Source organism: Falco punctatus, assembly GCF_963210335.1.
Source record: "Falco punctatus genome assembly, chromosome: 4".
Taxonomy (NCBI): Eukaryota; Metazoa; Chordata; class Aves; order Falconiformes; family Falconidae; genus Falco; species Falco punctatus.
In genome coordinates, this window is record NC_137583.1 from 17,526,163 (window position 1) to 17,549,790 (window position 23,628).

General features: G+C 45.1%; 1 protein-coding gene across 4 annotated transcripts in view; it reads left to right on the forward strand.

The window, feature by feature from the left end:
* The window catches only part of SLC25A26 (solute carrier family 25 member 26), a 125,990-nt gene that overhangs the window by 78,347 nt on the left and 24,015 nt on the right, over positions 1-23,628 (forward strand). For 3 of the 4 annotated variants that reach the window (XM_080382882.1, XM_080382881.1, XM_080382883.1), the window contains 4 exons: positions 6,528-6,597; positions 14,887-14,951; positions 16,417-16,490; positions 21,313-21,623. In XM_080382882.1, the coding sequence (XP_080239008.1) occupies positions 6,528-6,597; positions 14,887-14,951; positions 16,417-16,490; positions 21,313-21,409 (306 nt within the window). In that variant the 3' untranslated portion in view covers positions 21,410-21,623. Of the gene's footprint in view, positions 1-6,527; positions 6,598-14,886; positions 14,952-16,416; positions 16,491-21,312; positions 22,962-23,628 lie in introns of those variants that run through there. The other variant, XR_013927445.1, reaches the window with a different exon arrangement.

Sequence of the window (23,628 nt, forward strand, 5' to 3'; positions counted from 1 at the left end):
AGGCACAAGCCACTTCAGTTGAGAGGAACATTGCTTGGGAAATCTGCTGGTGGACTGAACTGTAGATCTACGTGAAGGCATTGGCACGTGTACTCATTTGCTTGGTTCTCTTGGTTTTCCCTCCAGAATGGTCAACTTCTGGGGGCTGATGTAGGCAGTATAGGGTGTGAAAAGTCTGGTTCAAGGGTGGGCTCAGCCTTGCTTGTAGCTGTCGGTGCAGATATACCTTTGAGACATACCTTGAAGCATGTTGTGCAAAGATTGTTTGGTGGGTTTCCATGGAGAGTGAGGACTCTAATCTTGATTGGAACTCATTGCACCTGATTTTAAAAGTTAATAAGAATAAAAAGTTTACAGAATGCTTCTGCCTAGGCAGCTGGGGTTCTCAGCAGTAATACGTGTTTATAACTCCACCATTGAAACAATAAACCACATGCTATTTCCCTCCTAAAATTTACAATCAAATCTGTTGCTGTTTAACAGGGTAAGTAGAAAATAGAGGAATGTAGCCAAACTGGGCCTAAAATGGCTCTTTCCCTGCTCTAGAGGTAGGTTACACCTTTCCTTTTTTCCTGGAGAAGCAGTCTAGTATTTCTTTTCTGCTGTGCTCAGCTGCATGTAAGTCGAGAGTAAATGAAACCCAGGCCCAGCTTTAAACCCATTTCCTTGCAGGCAGTGTAGTAAGTGTTCTACCATACCTCACTCCCTCTTTGAGTAACGATTGGGCTGATTTAGGGATTAAGTCCTAATCGTTAAATAACGCTAACGTGTCTGCCATTTGCTTAGGTGCTGTATCAGGAAAACAGATTTCCACAGCGGCATTTCAAGGCGTGATGTAACTTGTGGCCAGTGCGGCGTGTGCATGCCATTAGCATAACGGCTGCATTTTTCTCGCAAAAGAACAATGTACCCAACAGCTGTTCAGCAAACAGCCCTCACTTTATTAGTGTCACAATAAGTGTCATTCACACAGTCTTGAAGCACAGTTGAAGGAATGTTATATGCCATCTGCACCAAAGAGAAAGAAACAAATGCAATCCTTACAGCACTGCAGACACGCTTGAGAAAGTCAGATGGCCTTGGATCATCAATGCAGCATTTGAAACGGCAGAAGTAAAACAGACTCGCGCAGTCTGTAGATACAGAGCCAGACTGAGTCTCTTGGTTGAGCCTAGACTATAAGCGGTTCTCTAGAAGTTGCTGAGCTTGCCAGTGATGTCTGGGGATGTTTGCTAGATTATAGAAGTAATCAGGGTGAAGGGCTCACCATTTGATTCAGATGCTTGCTTCTTGCTGAAGAACCTTGAAAGACTCATGTAATTCTTCCATGTAATTTATTCACACAAGCCTGCATGAAGCACAGATTTCCTAGCAGGTAGTAGCAGTGCAGATGCTCAAGGAAAGCTGTCCTAACTTCAAAGTGATTTTTCAGAAGCGCGTTTTTCTCCCTGGACACATATATGACCCTTTGTGCCACAGAAACTGAGTGTAGCTGGCATATTATGTTCTGCCTTGCCATGGGAACACTGTTTGGAAGACATTTTCTTTAACCAGGCTTTTAGCACATTCATTTTGATTTGCATCCAATGGGTCACAATCATCCATGTAGTATTATATGGGGAGAAAAAGGAATGAAATGCTTTTAACATGAAAAATATGCTGATGCATGTACGCCAACTTCTCTTTCTTTCAATTTATCTAGAATTTGGGTGGGTTTAATTCCAGGGCCAAATTCAGTACTGGCATTAGTGAGCACAACTCCATTACTGCAAATGGAGTCTCAACATTTATGTCAACAGTGATCTTAGATCATTGAATTTTTCCCATGTTTGGGCTTGCATGTTTCCTGCAAGATAATATACACATGTACTTGCACATATGCTGCACATATGTTCATAAAAATTCACTGGGGAGGACATTTGGCTCTATGTTGTATGTTTGACTTTACGTATAGTAACTGCAATCGGCTTATGAATTTTTTGCTTGTCCTGTAGCTAATGTGCCATGCATCTGTAAGGGGCAGCCATGCAGAATGCCACATTGCAAGTAAAATACCTAGTAGCTAAGGCAAATGTGAAAATTGCTTTTCTTTCCTCAGTCTGCAGGACTGCACACGCACACAAATCCATGTGATTAATTCAGAGAGATTTTTCTTCCGTGTTATCATGAAGTTGAACACTGCCTTGAACAGAGGGGTATGTAGAAATAGTACAGATGCTTATCACTGGATTGAATTGAAATATTTACTCAGCTGCAAGCCTCAAGTTTAGTGTATGCTATGAAGTCTGCTTGCCTTTTAGTGCCTGAAGAATAGCAAGGCCAAGGCAGAGACGTCTCATTTTCTGCAGTGCTTCCTGCAGCGTTTGGGGTGTCGGTCTGGTCATCAGATTTGAGAGAGATGAGAGTGTTGCACTTTCCCAGGATCACTGTAGTTTAGGTGTCCTGCATACAGACCAAGACCCAACTGTGTTGGCAGTATGGACCTGACAGCCAATTTCTGCCCCAAACTTTTAGCACAAATGTACAGCAAAGATGACAGGCATGCACAGGTAAGGAGTTGTGTGAACTAGTCGAAGTTTATTGGCCATCTGGAGGCCAGGTGTCCACAACACAAGGAGTTCATGTTTGTGGGCACCATATACTTCCCCCCTGTATTTAAAGGCAGTAGTATTCTTTTTGTTTGTTTTTTAGATTGAAAAGCTTTTGGTATATCTTAAGAGTGACTCTTCCAATGCGCCATCTGCCCAGCAAACTGGAGTGTCCTTGTATTGTCAGTATCAAAAATGCTAAATAACATTTGTGGTGAGAAGTAGAGGACACTGGCCTATGGGACAGTATGAAATGGGATCATTAGGGAGAAAAGTAAGGCTCTGCCCAGATATAAAACTTGACCCTTCTCTGTGAACATTATCCCTGTGAATAATTTGAAATCTGCATTCAGGCATGCCACTGTGTCCCATCCCTTGAGGACACACCCGCTGTATTGCTTTACATGGTGTGGCAATGCACAGCGAGATTTACATATATATCACATAAAAGTGTTTACAAAAAAAATTAGCATGTGATTGAGCTGGGAAGCTGCAGAGGGCCCCAACTGTACAAGTTTCCATGCACTTCAGCCAGAAGATTTATTTCCAATTTGTTATTCATAAGGGAAGAGCGAGAGATTGGGATGGGGTCCTTTGAAGTGGAAAACAAAGTCTTCTATTCAGCCTTCAGCTTAATAGAATACACATGACACAGGCTTGGCATGGCGGCCTGCTTTCATGTAATGTGCTCCTTGTCATTTTGCTTTCCTAGGCTGTGAATACTAGTGGGAATGGGTATTGCCCTGGAAAAGTCTTGTTATCTCCTGCAGCCTTCTGCGGGAGGAGCACAGTGTAAGCAGGTAGGAGCTGTTTGGTTATGGTGGGGAAACCAGGCTGATCCAGTTGTTGCAGTTATGTTGTCTGTAGTTCACGGTTTATGTTTCATATTGCCAGAGCACGTGTAGGAAAAGCAGTGTAGTTGCAGGGCTCCTACAGACATTATGTGGGTGCTTCTGCCGTGTTTGGAGGCCCTGAGCAGGGAGCCAAGACCCATGGGCTCCGAGCCCGCCTCTGACACCCGTCTTCTGCCTGACCTCAGCTCTCGTTGTTACCCCCCAAGTGGAAGGCTCTTCTGAATTTGTGCAACACCTAGGATGGTGGAGCATGATCTAGACACTGCAAAAATCCAGCAGTTCTGTCCAGAGTCGGTGTTTTGGGGAGATATGTATATGAATCCTGTATTTCTTTCCAGGATCAAGGCCTTGGTTTTACAGTGATCTACAAGCCTCTAATAGCTTCTGTGCTCTGCCCTGTGTTAGTGGTATTAAGACCATGTTCGGTGCAGCACAAAGGCAAGTGATTCTGAAGAACTTACAAGCCCAATTTACCACAAAGCTCTGTCAATTAGTGGGTGTGGGTCCATGGGCTATGAGAGAAAACATGTGTGACCTTCAGCACATCAGCTTAGTCCACAGCGTGAGTGTGGTTAGAAAGCATTTGGACCAGAGTCCTGCTGGTCCTGTGACACTTGTTCCTCTTGGCTTCCTTGGGGATGATGTCCTCATGCCCTGCTTCTCTCTAGCTCTTCTGCATGTTCAGGTTTGGAGCTCTGGGTGATTCACAGAAATCAGAGATGGAAAGAAATGCATGAAGTCATCTCATCCTGCCCTTGCCAACCCAGGATTATTCTCCACAGTACAGTCTTGAGTGCCTTCTCCAGTCTATTTTTAAATGACTCAAAGGAGAGGGCTTTCCTCTCCTCCCTGGGGAGGCTGGCAGTGCTGTTCAGTAGACCTCACTGTTGGGGAATTTTCTTCCTGTTCTCCAGCCTCAATTCTCCTTTTCCCTAATTTAATTGAACTGTTCCTGGCTCCACCCTTCTAAACAATTTTCTGTATTGCATGACTGTTGCAAATACCTGTTGCCAATTTGCAGGCATAACAGATGAGAATTCATCACCGTTTGCCTTGCTTGGCAAAGGCTCTTCGTGCAGAACTGTACTGGGAAGCCAGGCTTTATCAGAAACTCAACTTCAGAGCTACATGCCAAGAAATAAGAATGACCTTTTCCTGCTTCTTTGGACATTAGCGTAACATAAACATATGCCACTAACATAAAAACCCATCATGACTGAGAATAGGCTGGGCTTGTGGCAAAACCATGAATATCTGTATTAATGTGCTGGTTTTTCTTAGTCCTCCAGCAGATCTTCCATAGTGCTTTTTTGCATGACAGAAGTAACTGTTCTGAGTTCTCTTAGTTGTAGATGTATAGACATATGGAGAATGTTTAATGAAAAATTACAGTAATCCTGTTTTTATTAAGTGGCTCCAGCACTTAAATTTCTAAACCCTGGCTTTCAATTTGAGGTTTCTTAAGTACCTGTAGTGCTTAAGAAAATGGGATTTGAAGGTGGGATTTATGCTTTGACAATACCTAGATGCTTTGGAAGGTAACGCCTTTTGTCTTAGGGGGCATGTGTCCTTCATCCAGCAGGACTGAGTTTCAAGAAAATTGGGTGTCCAAAGAGTGTAAGTTATTCCAGAAAAGCATCTTATGGATTTTGAAGAATTATCCCTATTTATTTTTTTATGAAATGAAAATAATCTTCTGCTGTGGGTGACAGCACAATAGAAGCACATGCTGAAAACACCAGGAAAAGAATGGCTAGCGTTAAAGAGACTGTAATCCTTTTAGTGCTTTCGTACAGCAGAGCTGCAGCTATTTAGCTATGGCAGGATACCAAACAACGTTGTGGCTGGCCATTGTTGCTTGAACAGTTTGATTTTTAAAACACTCGACTGAAACATAACCACCAGCCAAGTTGGATGAAGCAAGTCACAAGGACAGTGTGTTAAATGGAGAGTCAGCAAATGAGGGAAACGATGTCTCATGCCCCAGTGGAAAGTGGCTGTATTGCAGACCAGGAGCCCAGGAACAGTATCTCAGCCTAGCACAGCTATCGGGTTGCTTTTAAAAAAAAATTATAGTATAGAAGTAATACAGCTCTAAAAAGAATGAGATAGTGCCACAGCTATAAAATGAAATTACTGATTTCTCTGCAGCAGGTGTCAGAAGGGCCATGGATCCCATTCCTTTTTGCTCAGCACTGATCCTCACATCATAAACCTCTCCTCCAGAGGACTTCCCATGTTAAGCATTTCAGGAGATGGGAAAGGATGGAGCGGAGAGGAGGAGAGAACAAAGTAACCGTAACTGGCATAATAAAAACCATCCCAGCACGCATTGGCCTTTCTTGCTGATACTGATTGGACTCATCAAACTGTTTGACATGGTTCTTGATAGGTGGTTTTTGGAAGGCACTGTTCTTGTTGGTGTTTTTAAGTGCACGTGTTTAAATGATGCTGTGAGTTAATGGACTGGAGCATGGTGTGTGGGAGCAGTGGAGAGGAGAAGGGTGTGTGGTCCCTAATGAAGCCAAGGGAAAAACAGACACACCTGCTTTGGGGTATAATGGGAGTGATAAGAGTAATTTCTTAACGATGGGGGTTTTTTGGGAGTGCAAGGGGAAGGAAGGGTTTGTTTAAGAAATGTAGGGGGGCAAACAGGACTTCTATCTCGCTGTGCTGGGGACTGTTCATTTTAAATGGGAGTGTTTGGTACATCTGGGCTGAACGGATATTGGTTCTTGCATGCCGCCCCCCTGCTCAGTGTTTTGCTTTGCACTGTTTTATCTGCCAAAAATAAAATAAATTCACAAAATATTTGCAAAGTTGCATGGCCACAGGCTTAAATACATACATATGAAATCCCTGAAAGCAATTTGCTTCAAGCCCTCCTCAGTTCCAGACGTCTTTCTCACTCCATCTGCTTGTTCAAGTACACAAGTTCCTTGGGAAAAATCACTTATTACATCACTGAAAAATGCCACAAAAATAGCTTTTCACTTAAGTTCCCATCCTCAGAGTTAACTCACATGGGGATCAGATAGATTCAAACATTTAATAACTTTTTATTTTCCTTTCTCTTTAAACACAGGATCTCTGGTCATGGAAGCAGGGTCACGTGGTGGATTCTTGGCAGTCAGCAGTCTGTGGAGCTTTTGCAGGTGCAAAGGATTATATGTTATACTGGGAAAGACTAAAGAAGAAAGGGAAAAATGTGCAAATCTATTAAGTATAGCAGAACAACATTCCTTTGTAATTTAAGTTTGTTTAGAAGAAAACGGATCCAGTTGTTGTTTGGAAATAGGAAAGTCAGCAAAGGAAAGAGAAGGGAAAAAAAAAAAGACTCGAACAGGGTGTCTGTTTGAAAGACAACCAATTTGTTTTTGACAAATTTCTGTTATTTAAAAACCAGGGGCCTGTCAGTCAGGCTTTACGATTATTTCAAAGTTGATTTGTAAAATCCTCGTCCAGGAGAAACTTTGCTTGGGTGGGGGTTTGTGCAGCTGTCTGCTCTGAGCACTTCCCCAGGGGCTGAAGCGATTGCAGTGAGAGGCCATGATTCACCATTCATGTGACAGCTCTGACAGCCATGTAGATTAACTAGAGTCAGGAGAGCAGAGGCTAGCACTGCACAGCCTGGAGGCAAAAGCCTTCCGTCCTTAGCAAAAAAAAAAAAAAAAAAAAGGAGGACGAAACATCTGGGCAATCTCCAGACACTAGAACAGGAATAAAGAGTGGCAGAATACAATACTGCACTATTTATTACCAAACAAGCCAGAAGTTAATTGAATTTTTCAGTAGGCTTCTTGTTTGATTTTAGCCTACTGTAGTTGGGGGGGGGGGGGGAAGAAAAAAATCAATTAATGACTCATCAGTATAGCTGACAAGTTTGAGGGAGGAGAGACTCAACTGTCCTAATAGAAAAAACAGATTAGTAGTTAAGAGATGGATAGTCAGAGCTTTTCCCCAAGGAGGTAAATTACATTTTGAGATTCCAAACCAGTAACAGAATGTGTGGAAAAAATAAGTCCTGTTTAAAGAGAAATTATAGCATTTCTTGAAATAGAGATTATCAAAAGCAAAGCTTGTTCTTTGATGATTTACAAAATCAGAGCCATTACATCGTATGTAATTTTTTTAAAAAATAAGTTCTGTTAGGGGAATTGAAGTATAAATAGCAGCAGAATTCCAGCAGAGACTGAGGCTTCGTTTTGATGGGCACTGTAACTGTGTCTGAGAGAAGGGAGCATGACTGTAGCTGCACACAGTTTAGTAGATCGGGCATGTCAGCTGTGAGGGAATGGTTTAGGTAGAATTGATTCCATTTTGGGGCAGAGGGGGATATTTTAGATGATCTGTTGTGGTCTTGTCCAGCTGTATTTTCTATGTTTATGTGAAAGGGAATTTTATTTTGCTTAAAATTTGATCTGCTGTTGGATTTTACACTGACTTTATCAAATCAGTGCAAACAAAATCAGACCAGCTGAAGCACATCTTTCATTTTTGTTTTGAAACAAAACAAGCTATCAGACTAAAAATGCTTTAAAATTCAATCTGTACGTCTGCAGGTGTGATAGTGGATCATTAATTTAGTGCTGTTGATTTTTTTACAGTCAGATTGATACAAAAACTGTGTTCAGGCACGTTCAGAGAACTAGAAAGGTTATCTGATTTACCCAAGGCCTTGCGGAGTAATTTCCTGGAGTCCAATTTGGTGCCTGAATTGGAAATCTAACACAGTACCTCCAGTGCCTTCTCTGTATGTCTTGATTCTGACCAGTTGTGCTTGGGCTTGCTACTTTTTGATGGGTGTTCAGTACTGTCTGCTTGCTTTCTAGCAGAAATAATGCAGAAGGAGCTTCCAGAGGCATGGCTATGTGTGAACAGTTCACTGCCCTTTGGCAGACGCTGGGGAGACCTGACGCTGTGCTAGAGGAGACACCAGGTCCTGGAGCAGCACAGGCTTCCAGGTCCATGGTGGTGGCAGATGAGACGTTTCAGCCTCATTGTCCTCATAGGCTCTATTCCCCAAGCACAAATCTTTGCAGAGCCTGAGTCCTGTTTTGTAGATTGTGTTGTAGTTGGTGATGATAAATATTCTCTTGAGTTATCTTTCCAGCTTCACTTCCTCCAGCCAGGTTTTCCTTCTCTGTTCTTTGTCTCCCTGAAATTCCCTTTTCACCAGCAGTATTTTAAACTTCCTTTCTTCTGTGTCCTTTGAAGATCTGCTTCAAAACTCATGAGGTTCAACTCTTTTTGGGTCACAACCTTCCCCATCAGTCTCCATTGCCTCCCTCTGCAGACACGTAACAGGCAGGCCCTGTATTGATCTAGTCTGGTACCGCATCCATTCTATTTCGCTGAAAATATTTAGTCTTGCTGAATGGAGGCAGTTGAAAAATAATTTCCTGCTTTGTGAAAAATGGATTCCATGGTTAAAAATCATTACCTACCTACATATAGCTTCAAACAAGGGAAGAAAAAACAGACCAAACTCTTTATTCCTTTCTTTCCACCCCAAAACAAAAAAATAAAATCAAATCAGAATCTTACCCTTACCTTGTGAATAAAATAAGATGGATGCGTGCATCCGAGTGATTTAAAATCATCATGTTATACACCTTAAAAGGAGAAAATTATCCAAAGAAGAATCTTTAAACACAGAGGTGCTGTCAAATGCCACCATGGTAGTAGTGGGATGGTGAAATCACAGACATGCTTTTCTCCTGTGCTCTTTGCTTGAATTCAATACTTTCTAAAAATATGTTAGAGGTCCTGAGGGGAAGGGTAATAAGCTGAAACAAACTGAAAGAAAAGTCTTGTTTGGCTTCCCTTTATGGCGCGCACACATATATGTGTGTGTCTGTGTGCAATGGTTAGTTCCTAGCTAAATCATAATAGATTATTTGGCGAAGACAGAACAAAGAGCAACAATATATTGAATTCCATCCCCAGTGCCTGTGAAATGGCAGCAATTTCAGCCAGAGTGCTGTGAGAGGCCTGACTCCTCCTTGTTGAGCGCACATGTGTAAGATGTATGTATGCAATCCATGGGCTTTTTATAGAAACGTAATAGGCATAGCATAAATATCAGAGATTTGGAATCCTTTCTGTCTCATCTGTTAATAATTTAATCCCTGGAGGCCTTGTCCAGCTTTGTCATCATCTCTGGTGTCTCAACTAGGGGGGATGTTTGAAGCAGTCGGGGAGTGAGAGAAGGTGGTATCTGCGCAGCCGGTGGGGAGGAACCCAAGGGTAGATCTACATGATATTCTAAGCCGAAGGCTGAGTTTGAACCAAACCTTGCCTCATGTCAGAGCTGTTTGGATGCCAGCGCAGATTGGGGCACAGGCTTTGGCAGGCTGGAGGCAGAGGGGGGAAGCGTGTCCCCATGTTGTGGGCAGCCCAGGCATGGTTGTGGTGGCACTCCATGCTTGAGTCTTCTCTGGGCTTAGGCTGCCTGGCTGGACCACTGCACCCTAGCCCTGCACTGTACCAGGGCAGGCTGTCCCAGAAGAGCTTCTGGATGGGTTTTATGCGTCCTCCGTGGAAGTGGGCCAGTGGCAAGGAAATCTTACTATCAGGTATTGGCTGTTGGGAGAGCAAAGTACTGCCCTGGAGCAGTGAGGCGATGTCCAGCTTGTCAAAGAACCTGAGTGTCCATTTAGTGTGATTGAAAATTGCCTCTGTTAAAGGCGCCTTCTTACTCCCTACTGTAAAAAAAAAAATAAATGTGCCTGAACATTAATAATTAATGCTCTGTGGTGACAGAGTCACTGAGAATGGAGGTGCAAGTCTTGTGCATAACAAAGCACTAACAAGAGCTTTTTGCACATTAACAGTGAAGGCTTCCTGTCACTTTTGTTTTGATCTAATCGGCTTTGACAAGATTACACACTGTGTCTAAAAGCCTCTTTAACTCTATAGCTCTGAATAAATTTTTGAGTAGTTTTCAAGATTTCCCTGCTTGGACCATGCTTCTAACCCTGAGCTGGTTAAATCGCTGGAGGAGCAGTGCTCTGCCTCTTGGTATTTCTGCTTAAGTCCGAAGAGGTTCTTGGGTAACTTTGCTCTACCATTGGCAGGTGTTCCCACAGTGATAAAGGGCCAGAATGAACTTCCTCTTAAAAAAAAAAAATTAAAAAATCAGTATAGTATCAATAAAATAAAAGTTTCAAAACAGCAACAAAAAAAGGAACTGATTGTTTGAAGAGTTCTGAAAAAGACCGTTTGTGAACTTGGAAATAAGTCAGTGTAAGAGGATTCTGTGAGGTTTAGTGTTGGACCTGTGTGACTCAGTTTTTCAGTCTGGATTTGGGATTCAATCCTGAATCAGTCCTGGGTTATATTCAGATGTCAGTATAGAAAACAGTAATGAAGAAAGGCAATAATATGGCTCAGCTTGGATTTTTTAATTTTCCTAAGTTGGCCTAGTTCAAACAAGGATATTAATCAAGCACAAGTTCCTATCTCTTGAAATGAGCTTGACCTATATTGAACTGGGCTGGTGTTGCAGAAGAAAGTGTCGGGGGTCTGGCCACGTGACAGAAACGCAGAATGAGGACAGAGCCTCTGTGATGGCTAGAAGGCTTCCCTGGTTCCTTTGGAAAGGGTGAGCAGAAGTTAAAATGGTACAGAAAAGGAAGATACAGGGACTGCAGAAGAACTTGTCTTCCTTCCTTCAATAGGACCTTATTTGAGGAGTGTGTCAAAGAACCCGTGAAACATTTTCCTAAAGCAGCAGCAGCAGCAAATCCTGCAGGCAGCCACCTTACTTCAAGGACCTAGGGTTATCTGTTGTTCTCAGGTGAAGTTATTTCACTCTGTTCTGATACTTCTCAATTCTTATTTGCATATGACAGCTAAAAAGAGTAGGAAATGCTAGCAGGAACCTGGGGGAATATCTTAAGTCTTCAAGACTTTTTATTCTTATTGTCAAATCAAGGTAGGTCATTCTCTGCAGACGCCTGCCACTAGCACTTCCATCAAGAACTGGTCACTGGGAAAGCGTGAGTAGCGGAAGGATTTTCTGTTTGACATCTTGAGCTTGGTAAAGTTTAGCTGCTTAGCTGATGTGTGAATATGGCGTCCATTGTGTCTTCTTGGGAGACTGGTGATGAATTTTCCGCTACTGCGTGAAGTTTTATTTTCATTAATTTATTTAATTTATTAACTTGCTTTTATTATTATTTATTAATAAATTATTGATTAATTTATTAATAAAATTATTATTAATTAATAAATAACATTTATTTATTTATTTTAATTTCATTTATTTATTTAATAGAGGTGTTTGTCACTCTGCTAGAAGTATTAACAAGTCAAGAGCCTTCCTCATGTGAAAGTCCTTCTTTGTGCCTATTTGCTGAGCCTAAGTCATCACCAGATCCTTCTCGGGCAAGGGAGAAAGCCTCATCCAGAGTGAGCTGGTGAGCCTGTCTGTCTGGGCACAGACTGCCTGCTAAGGTGCCTTTTTCTCTGGCAACTCTGCAGAGAAACCGGAATGATTAGGGGTGTTAAGGCTGGATGTGTCTGGGCCTTTCTTGCCCACCTGATGCTTTCATACCTACTTTTCTTGGTTGCTGACTGGTTGAGCAGGCTCCAGCCTTACGTGGCAGCTCTTGGAGAGTTCCATGACAACAGGAATAGACTGAAGAAGTGAGTTAAAAGATCTGTTGGGCCTTGGTGTGTATTAGTGCCGTGCATAGCTCTCCTATTTTGAATGAGTAGACTCTGGCTGTATTAGTTTGTATCTGTTGTGTTAATCTGATTATTAAATACAGTCACTTTTAAAGTTGTTTTACCCAGCTAAAGTAGGTGGGACTGAGCAGTACCTCGCCAGCACTGTAGCCTGGTCTTGGGTACCTATGTAACCAGTGTCGAAGAGGTCACTCTAAAATCACCTTGGACGTTTAGAGTTAAAGCCGGAGCAAATTCATTTTGTCAGACTCACTGCCTTAAAGGAAATGTGGTTCCCAACAAACGCTGGCTTTAGTCTTGTGTTCTTGTCAGGCATATGCAAACTTGCATTTAATTTAGCTGCTGTCCTGCTGCTTGTTGTGCTTATGAAGCATTTCATTGTTGCTGTTGTCGTTCTAAATTGATTGGTAAATCTGTACCAAATACTTCCCAGTGATGGAAGGAGAAACATTGAAATGTTAATAACAAGAGTCTTGAAAGATCCAGTTAGCTGGGGAAAAAATGAAAACCAATCAGCCTTGATTAAACCTTTCAGATAAGAATTTGGGAACATGTTATCAGGATAAATTGTGTGTGTTCTAATCACTCTATCAGCCAACGTTGAAGCTTCTGCCAATAAGAAACTGTTAGGAACAAATGCATTGAAAAATTACCAGGATCTGATAAGGGAAATAAGTTAGCCTGACTGAAGTGTTACCGTCAACTCTATAGCTGAGTGATACATTGAGATTTTTTGCTTGATACAGGCCTGACAACCATGTGGTTCACTGCTAAATTTTTCTTGCTCTGTGGGCAAAGGAAGGGCTTCTCCATCCAGACTTGTAAAGCCACTATTTTCCATGGAGATTATTTTTACTGTTCTAAAAATACATTGCTGACATGAGTACCAAAGTTTCTATCCAGACCATTCTCTCAAAGCCTTTGGGTCACTTACTCAAAAACTGGCTTACAATAAAAAAGATTTTTGACCTTAAAGGAGGTCCAAGAAAAGGCTGGAATTTAGTTCAATTTGCTCATAGTTTCTGCTTTGGCTTCTTGAATACAAACCATTTTTCTGCTTTTTAGCGAGGTATCACTGCTAGAGAGCTTCTGGCAGAGTGACCCAGATGGGCCAACCTTACATGAGCAGGAGTGGCTCCTAAACCAGGCAGCTGGGACTGCTCGCTAGCTTGGCTTGCCTGCTAGTTCTGGTTTGAGATCCAGGGGACTGCACATGTGCCTTACTGCATCTCCTGAACTGTCATGGGACATTCCTTAATTAACTGATAGGGTGCCAGCTGGCCAGCCTCCTTTCTGACATAAAACAAGGTTTTAATATGTTAAAGCTAAGGTGATTGAGAGAGAGATGCAGGTATAAACTTGAGCCAGCAGGAAAGATGGATTTTTTCATTGCTTTACAGATTTTAGAAGAAATGCTTTTCCCTTCTCCCATCCCAAGGAAAGAGAGATCAATTTTTCTACATTCCATAAAACTTGGAACAGAAAATAGATTATTTTTAGTTTATTCCCAGGGTACTGTGTAGGCTTTAGTCTTTGGAGTCACTTTGTTCCCTGCTTTAGCAGATACAGGATTTATACTAGCTCCAGAGAATAAAAGCAGGATGAAGAAGAAAAAGGTTTCAGAACAAGTCTGTCTCTCTTTTCTTCCCCCCATCTTCCCTTTTCTTTCTTCACTCACTTCTGGACTGCTCCTGCATTTTAAAAGTTTCCTTTACTTTGGCTCTTCCTCAGTGTGAATTACTTGTTGAAATGAATGGGGGGAGGAGAGATTAGAGTTAATTTTAGGATGGGGAAATAAGGCAAAGGGAATAAGATCCTGGGAGAAAAAGCAGCAAAGCTGGTCCCTAGATAGCACAAGAGGCCAGGCTGTAGCCACAGGGTTAAAATATGGAGACAGACACACACGCATTTGTGGGTGAGACATGCAGATGGATAAGCTGAAGATTTCTGGCTTTCAGGAGGAAAGCCACAGCTGAGCTGGCTGCTCCAAGTGAAAGTAATGAGCTCCAAGAGCGAGGTTTGGGAGTGATTAGAGACAATAAAGATGCCCGTGTGGGGAAGATGGCCCTTGTGGCAGCAGACTTCTGACAATTTCCAGAGACCCTTGGGCAGCTTCACATTGTTGTTACCCAAAATGGAACTGATTTTGTTCATTAGAGATGAGCCCTGTCCCAAACATTGGCTTGTCTTTTTTGCTTGAGTCCCAGGTCTAGTAGTTGAAGTCCAGATCCAGTCTGTCCATAACTTGCAGATAGCTTTGCCCCTGAAGCGTGTGTGTTTCAGATGCAGAGCATCTTTCTTCTCTTTCTATCATTCTAGCATTTAAATGGTCAGGCTTAATTCTCAAGGCAGAACACAGTGTGATTAGCTTATTTTCCCATCTCTGCGAATGAGTAAGCAAATCCTTCCTTTCAAACTTGTCTGTAGGTGTTGGAAGCAGAATCCGTTATCCTTAAGGCCTTCATATGTTCATATGTGTACAGAGTCCAAAACAAAAGGATAGTAATCTCAACTGAGATGTTTGGATTTACAGTTAACTAGTGTAGAGTTGTTTGCTTAAGTCAATACACAGGAATGAAACACTCTGTGTACAGACCTTCAACAAACGTACCTGGACTCTGACTGAGGAAACATGCCGTAGGCATTAATAATGGAGCAGTGTTGACCACAGCCATGGGAATTCTAGGCAGTGTGGCATTCGTATTCACCCAACAATGTCTCACTTGTGTTTGGTATTTTAATTTGCTCAGGTGGATTTGCAGCTGCAGTCACCACACCTCTTGATGTAGCGAAGACGAGAATTATGTTGGCAAAGGTAAGAGTGAAGGAGGCCAGTAGACATGCAGGTGAATGGCTCGGGTAGTTCCAGAGTTTCTGTATGGTCATTACAGAATGAAATCCAGCACCCCTTAATAACGATTTCTGCGCTTGTCCTTGAAGGCTTAGATGTAAACAGGTACTGCATGCAGAACTAATGAGATTGTTGTATTCCTTTGCTTGAATTGCTCTTCGGGTCCTTTCCCAAAGGAGCTGTCTGAGAAGAGCATGTGTGTGTGCTAGACTTCCAGAGTCTCATGCACCAAAGTTAAACTGCCCATCAGGGATTTATTCCTCTGTTGTTTCGATAATTGTTGGGCTTGAGCATGTGTGTGTGTATCTTTTCTGAGGAGGGGGTTGGCACTGGATTTTCTGTCCTAAAATTTTATGTCATAGAGATACTGATGGCTTACGTCTGCCAGCCAGGGCAGAAGGAATTTTGCTTATAAGATCAGTAAGTTTAGTAAGTAGTTAAATTGCCAGTAAGTCTAGTGTTCCCATCATCATCTTGCTGACCCAGAGCAGAGCTAAGCAGCCCCATACCTAAAAAAAGCCCCCAGCAGGTGGATATTCCTAAAGCCTTTCCCTGCCCTGAAAAGAGTTGTGTTGGCAAAGGTCAGGCATCCTGGTATTTCTGTGTGGAGCTTTTACCCTATTGCTCACGTCCCTCAGCGCGGGGGTGTTTCTTGTTGGTGACATGCCCCTCCCCAGCTGAGTCATGCACATCTGTGCTTGCCATGTTGCTGTGTTGTGTATCTCTCATTGCTGGGTGTTGCACCTGCTGCAGCTTCTTTGCTTTTGGGTAGTGTGGATGGTAAAACTAAGAACTGGGTTTCATTTATGTCTGCTGCTGACCTGAGCAACCAGGTCAGCATTGGTAAGGGAATGATGGTGCTTGGAGGTGTTCCGAGACCTCAACATCTCTATATTACAGCCTCTTTAACAGCATCTTTATATTAGTCATCTCACACTAACTAGATTACACATGTAATTTAATTATCTGTAGTCCTGCTGTTCGTCTTCTGTTTTGCACTCAAGGCAATCTTCACGTGCAATACACTGTTCGTGTTGTTTTTTTAAAGTAAATCTAAAGGATGCTGTCCTCTTGCATAAGTAGCAAAGTCACTTGTTGAGTGCTCAGAGAGTGTCTTTTTATTAACATCTTGCTCTAGTGTCAGCTGCTGGACATAAGAGCTGAGTGTAGTGCAGAAGGGACTGGATACCCAGTTCTGATCTAACCAGCTCTGTGACCTTGGAGTGACTGTTTTGTTCTTCTGTGCCTCTGTTTCCCTTTCTGCCCTCTGCCTCATTCCTGGAGACAAGGCGCTTTTGTCTGTGCCTGGGGTAAGGAGGTCGTTAGGGTGTCTGTAATTCCTGTAATGTAGCACTAACTAGGGACAGGGAGCTCAGTAAATAACCAAACCTCTCTGCCATCACTTTCTCTCTCTCTTTCTGTGGTGCAGGCTGGTTCCAGCAACGCTAGTGGGAATGTTCTGGCTGCCCTTGGTGGCATCTGGAGGACACAAGGCCTGCCGGGGTAAGGATGTGCTACGTTTCAGGTGTTGTGTGTGTATTGGGGAGTGGGAGAGGGAGGATGGTCTGCTTAAATTTAAACACTGTCATACAGAAAAGACTTCTAATTTCTGTACATGTGGCAAGGGAGCAGCTGTCAGGTAGCTAAGAACAAGTCCCTCCAGGGAGGTCTCATGTCATTACCTTAGTACTGGCTGAGAGCAATGTCCAGGGGAGAGCAGAGAAACGGGGTGTTTTTGGGAGAATATCCATGGTACAATCTCTAAGCTTAGCTCCAGGCTTCGGAGGCAAGGATGGTTTCATGTTTCATAACCTGCTTTGCTCCGTGAATGTGTGCATTTGTGTTTGCATCCATTTAAACTTCAGGCATGCACATCTTGTAGCAACGGGTACCACAGTTTCATCTTGAGGTGTGTGAATTGCCCCTCCTGAGATTTCAGGAAAGGCCAACATAGGAGCCCTCTGTGTGTCCCTTATGGACAGTCTTTTTCTCCTCCTGGCAATTTCCTACCAATTTGAAAACACCAGCGATGTCTCCCCAGTTCCTTTATATTCACTGATCTTACTGCCAAGTGTGATGGGAGCAGACGATGCAGGTGCCAGCAGCAGGGACAAGCTGAAGCAGAAGGAAGAGAGCCGTGTGCTCCCTGACCTGTCCTTTGAGCCTCCTGTCAGGTCTGGGCTTGAGCACATGCCCGTTGGGATTTCTCCAGTGAAGCAGTTGCAAAAATGTAAGTTTTCTGAGGCAGACTGGGTGCAAAGAGTAAGTCTGAGCACCTGCAGAGTGGCTTTCCAGTGACTTTCCTGCTGTGGCTGGAGCATAGAAATGTTCTGGGCTTTCTTCTGACCAGCTGTGGAAGTCTGGGTGATGTTGATCCAGTCTCTTAACTGCTTACTTTGATTGGTCCTGAGACAGAGAATTGCTCTTTTGACCTTGGAGCAGTGTTGTGAACACAAAGGCCTCTGCTAGCAGTTGTAGAATATTTTGAGGTGTTACGAGCTTATAAATTATTATTGATTTTTACAGACACCTGCTTCATTTATGCTACCTTGCCCTCGTTGAGTGCATGACTCATACCAGTTATTGGCCACTCATAGTGAATATATGTCTTAAATAACTCCTCCAGTCCATGAGGTTCAGCCTGTGCTTCCTTTGGTAGGGCTTGTGTCCCACCTGCTCTTGGCCTGGAAGAGAAACAGAGGGTTTTTTGGAAGCTTTACTTGAGGCTTTTTGCTGGAATTTCTCATAGGTTTTTAATCTGCTTGATGTGGCCGATACTTTCAGGGTGCTGTTCTAACACTTGTAAACTGTTGCTCAAAGCAGCATGCACATTGCAGCTTTGCGGGAGACAGTTTTCTCTTAACATCTGATCTCTGCTCGCCCAGCTAATAAAAGTTCAAGCCTCTTTCTACACATGTGGGAAATAATTCAAAACAAATTGCAGGAAGTTCCTGAACACCAGTTCCAGGAAGACGCCCAGCTGTGCCCCCCCGGCAGCACTCGGAGATGGGTTGTCTCAGGTTTGCTCTTGGAGGTGATGAGGTGATGCGGCCGTGGATGAGTTTTGGGTCCTACATGGCTTGGTGAACTCCAGGGCATGTTTAGAAAGGGACGGGGAGAAGTGAGGCCAGGTTTGCTGCTGATGACAGTTGAGCTCTGAAGGGTGTGAAGAGGCATGGATTTGGCTGGGGAAACCTCCCACTTTCCCAGCCAACAGCAGAAAACAGAAATCTATGTTTGTGTTCTTCTCAGGGTGTTTCAGCAGTGCCCTTTTCTAAACACCCAAAATTAAACTCTGCCTAAAGATAGTACCCGTGGACTAGGACCAAAGGGAACACAATTCAATTGAAATCAAAACAATAAGTGATCTGGAGAAAAAGTAACATGTAAAGGAGGCCAAGCTGCGTCAGCTGCAAGGAAAAGGAAGAAAGTCTTGGGAAAAATAAACGCAGAGGCTGCCATGCCTGCTGCCAATTATAAATCTATTAATCAAAAACAATAAAAATGTCGGGCTTTTTTGGCCAGTTGCAACATGAAATGATTTATGGCTCCTCTAATAAATCTCATACTTGAAGAGGAGGAATTCTGAGGGCAGAAAGAAGCATTGCTTATTGCCACCTTATTAAAACCAGAGCACGGGGCTCAGCTTCCTGGTCTGCACCTAGTAAATCCCTCTGCTTCACGCCAAGAAATTTCACATCCTTTTCTGTCTGGGGAGAGCCAGGCCTGTGGCAGGAGGTAGGAGAGGGATGGGGTGAGCAGATCTGTGCACCTCTTCACTCTTGCCAGTGGGTTAGATGAGCCATTCATGTGAAAGCAAATTTATATCTTGTCCAACTGCTTTTCATGTGAGGAGGTGGTGGTGTTTGAAAGCTGTGGATTAGGCTTCACGACTCATTGATGAGAAAGACGAGGATTATTTGACTGGTAAATGTGGTGAGATGGTTTGTCCCAGCTTGTGTGTAGCTGAGGACAGAGCTGTCGGTTTGCACCAGGTGTCCCATTCCTTGGATGAGCTTCCCAGTTGGCGTGGAGATGGCATGGCAGGTGCGAAGCACCCTGCTTTCCGTGAGCCGGATCTCACCAATGCAAGTGGTGAAAGCAGCCCCTGTGCTCAGGGCGTGCTGCTGTGTGAAACGCAAGCTGCCTGCAGGAGTGGACTCATTGCGGAGCTGTAGTCAGATAACAGCGGTGCTTCTCAGCAGGGCCACCTCTTTGGACCAGACCGCAATATGGAGGTTTTGTGGCTGCGCACGCAGTCCTTGGTCAGTGCTGGCCCTTCTGTGCTGTATCCAGACCCTGCAGTGCCTTTTCTAAAGGGTAACTTCAGGGGTCTTGGTTAGTCTTTTGAGAAAGGATTTGCTTTGGGTTGCAGAGTTGCCACCGAAAAATGTCACCTGTGCTGCTGGGACTGTGGAGCTAGGTGTATTGCTGGGTTGGGAACCCCGAAACGAAGAGCTGCACCCCACAGGGCATGCACATGGCTGGGGAGGGCACACCATGCAGGTTTAACACCTGCAGCCAGACCTCACTCTGGGATTTAAACGTGATTCCTGATATGTGACTCCTGCCAATCCGTTCCTCACAGGGCTGTGGAGAGCACCACGTGTCTGTACCTTGAAGCCCGTGTTTGGTCTTTGCCGGTCACTGACATGCTGTGCGTTTATTGCAGCTGTTGATGAGAAGGCAGGGGTGATGCCCTCCAGCCCTTGGTGCTGGATCCCACCAGGAACTGGGAGAGCTGCTGAAGCAAAGTCTAGGCAGGGAGAGAGGAGTGGCAGGGTGCCAGGTGAAATCTCTGCAAACAGATAGCAAATACAAATAGGCAGTTCACCAGAGTGATTTCTGGTGGGGCCAGCAGAAAAAACCACATTTATCTCATCTGCTGATGAGGGCAGGTGTCTCCCAGTGCGGACCAATTGGGATCAGGCCTACAGAAGAGCTCAGCTCTCCAGGTTTGGGGCAGCCCTGGAGCCGTTCAGCTCTGCCCTCCTGCAGAAGGGAGCCCACGGGTAGCAGGTGGGAAAAGGAAACTGAGGGGAGCAAGGCTGGGATTCTTGGAAGTGATGGTTAGTAATAGAGATTGCCAGGGATGCAGCTTCTGTCTAACTCAGTTATCTGCCCCTGTTTGTGTAATAGCTGTGTCTCGAGTGGGCTGTTCTGTAAATGAATGTCTGCCCCTGCTTCTGTAATGAGGGCTGCCTAATTCAGCAGAAGGATGGTGCGCGTTCCGAGCGCGGTGCTGCGCCGTAGGATTTACCCTATCAGCACTCTGTCCATACATGCCTTGTACAAATTACTCTGTTTTAAAGCTGTCATTATGGTAATAGACCCAATTGCTGTCTAGTAAAGCCATAAAATGTTTCCATCTGCCTGTGTGCTCCAGGCTCCTTAGCACAGCTCATTACAACAAAAACCAGAGTTACTGCAGCCAGAGGTTTCCCAAGTGCAGCACGATACCAGGCAGGGAGCAGAGAGCTCCTGCGTAGCCCTGGGGGACGTGCACCTCCTGTGCAGCCAGGGGACACTGGGAATTACACCTTGTCCCACTATGGGGACACTGAGCAGGGACATGCAGCGGTTGAAAAAAGCTGAGGACAGCATCCCTGCGGAGCTCAGCCACATGGTGCTGTGAAGGGCTCTTGCCGTGCAGGTGACAGATCAGCAGGGGGATGCCAAACAGGTTTGAGCCTAATGTTTAATCCTTGCTTGCAGCGAAGGAAGCCTATAGTCCTCCGGGAGGATACTCGGGCCTATCCTGAGGTTGTTAAACCAACTATAAGCTTCGTTGTCTCGAGCAATTGGCTTTGCACGAGTTTCCTGTTAACTTCCAAGAACTACTAGGATGAGGCACCTAAAAATCGTGGCGGCTGAATGTGCGGCCGTGCCTGCTCCCGCCCCCTTGTATGTTGTTGGGAACGAGCCGCTGCGGTGAGCAGGGCTGTCTGTGCAGTGGGGGAGCTCCTGGCAGAGAGGGGGTCTCCCTGCCGAGGCTGGCTGGGGGCTGTGGAGGATGGGGTGCTTCCCATCTGCCTGCAGCCCTTTGGGGAGATGTGTCTGAGCTCCTCTTTCCACAGTCTGGCCCGTAGCCTCCTGCACCTCTGCTTCTGCACCTGAGGAGTATGGAGAGAGGTTAAAAATCACAAGGCTTGGGACTACTCTGTTAGGGAAGTCCAGAGAGGTTCCGTCAGTGAGCAGTGGGGTGGGATTTAAGAAAACAGCAAGTGAGAATTTTTCTTGGCTTTGTTTCCTGAAGCCCCTGCAGCCAGCCGTGCAGCATCCGCTCTCTGCTCATCTTCTGAAACCGCCTTTCCTTTGCCTTCAGCTTGTTCGCAGGTGTTGTCCCACGGATGACAGCTATCAGCCTGGGAGGCTTCATCTTCCTGGGGACATATGAGAAGACTCGCCAGCTGCTGCTCTGACCCAGCCTGGCCGGTCCTGCTGGTGGCTCCCAGAGAAGCTGGAGAAGCTGCCGAGCTGGAGGAGGAGTCCGGCCGTGAACACAGCCTTGCTCCTGCCGCCCCTTCGCCGCAGCTGTTCAGCAGGCTGAGAGCCACTTTCACTGTTAAAGAAAAGTAAATCCTCCAATAATCCAATTTCCCAAACATGAAATTTTCCTGCATGGAAAGTGAGTGAGGTCATTGTGAGAGTTGTGCCAAAAAAGTGATGTTTGGGGGGTAAACAGCTAATTACGGTGGCTGAGAAAGGCGTTCTTAGAACTCCTGCAGGGGAAATGTTTTGCAAACCTCCAGATTGTGGGCTGAGCGGGGAGGCTGAAATAAAGCAAGTTTTCATAATTCAGTGGCACCTGCCTCATACCGCGGGGAGGGTTTCGCTGGGCAGGGAAGGGGCTGATACTGCCCTCCAGCAGCACTGAGAGTATTCCTGGTTGGGAGAGCTCTTTGTAAAAGACAATAATCCATTTGTTTCTGATTTGAGCTGTATTTGTGGAAGTTTATATTCCTATTTATGCCTACAGGTGCTCAGCAAGCATTCCTGTGTGGTAGCTAGTGCAGCTTTATTAATTAGACTCACGTTTCTCCAGTAAAAGCACAGGTTTATATTATTTCACAGCTGTGCTTGTGCAAAGATGTGCAGCTCTGCCTTCTTTTGGTCATCCTCCCTCAGCAGCTGAAGGAGCAGGAGGCTGGAAATCCCGAAGCCCAGGAGGGAGGCTGGGAAGGCAGAGCAGAGAGAACACGCAGGTTCTCCTGCCGATGTACAGGTGGATCCCGAGGGCTCTCGGGAGGCTGCTGGCAGGCAGAGCAAATGCTCTCATGTTAGGAAACAGAAGCTGTACCAGCCAAAACGGTGCAAGGATGAGCTTGGTGTAAAGGCCTTGTTGAAATAACTTAAAATTACCACTGGAGCCTGGGGTGGGGGCCCCCAGGTTTACACCAGCAACTTGGCTAAGTGGTGCTTGAAAACAGTTAGGTGTGGAAAGTGTTTGTGGGGGCACGGCAAAGCCAAGTTGCTGCAGAGCGAAAAGACCCCTCGGTGGGCTGTACCGGCGCGGTGTTACAAGGGGGCCAGGTCAGGCGGTGGCGGTTCACAGGGGCTCACCCCTGCTGCTCGGAGGCTGAGGGGCTCCTCGCGCGTGGCGGGGAGGAGGTAGATGCTGGCTGCCGCAGGGGCCATGGGGAGCCACACTGGGGCGAGCAGGGCGGCTGTGCACCGGGACTCGGTGCCCCGTGAGCGCCCGCCGGCAGGCTTGAGAGGGGCAGCACAGCCCGGTTCGTGCGGCCATAGCGGCACCGAGGCCGTCGGCTTCAAGCTGGTGGCACCACATGCCTGGGCCCGCCGCTCTGTGCCGGCTCCTTCCAGGTCATCGCAAGGCTTCTGGCCCAATGGAAGTCGTACCCGTGGTGACGCGCTCCTGGGATGCTAGAACTTCACTTCCAGGTGGTTCTCCGCATTAGGAAGCCGTATGGGTGCAGGGAGTCCTGCGGCGAGGGAGGACAAATACGGAACCAGGTTGGTGCATGCGCGGGGCCGGGGGCATGTGCCGAGCCTGAGCCCCTGCCCAGAGCACGGGCTGCTGCTCAGCCTTACTAAGGCTGAATGTTTTATGACACCATCGTCCCATGACATAGTAGTAAGACCTTTCTGAGGCCAAAACTTAGGAAATAATGGGCAAACCAGTAAAACTTACAGAACAAAGGAAGTCATTCTTAAAAATAATCTTCAATTAAAATGGGGAGTTTCAGCCAAGCCCGTATTGGCTGGTCAGTTCTACCCGTTCCATGGTGTGGTGTAGCACTCCTTCCTGCCACTTTAAAGGTTGTCTCTTTTATGAAGTTGTATATATCTGTGTGTCTCACAGAACCAATTTTAGGGGCTTTTGTGTGGCAGGAGATTTAATACTCTGTCTTAAAAGCTAGTTTGTATTTTCTGTTAAAGCTTTTTAAACATGATGAGAGGGTTAGCACTGCAGTTGGTGCATTTAATTACTTGAGCTGAATATAATCACGCCTCCTAAGCCACTGGGTCCAAATACCGCATTTTTGTTGGCTTTCCTTAATATTTGCATAATCATTTGTCATCACTGCTTTTTTGTTTAAAACGAAAAAAACAAACAAAACCCCCAAAATGCAAATAACTAGCCAGATTGTTTTAGCCGACAAAATGGGGAGGAGAGACT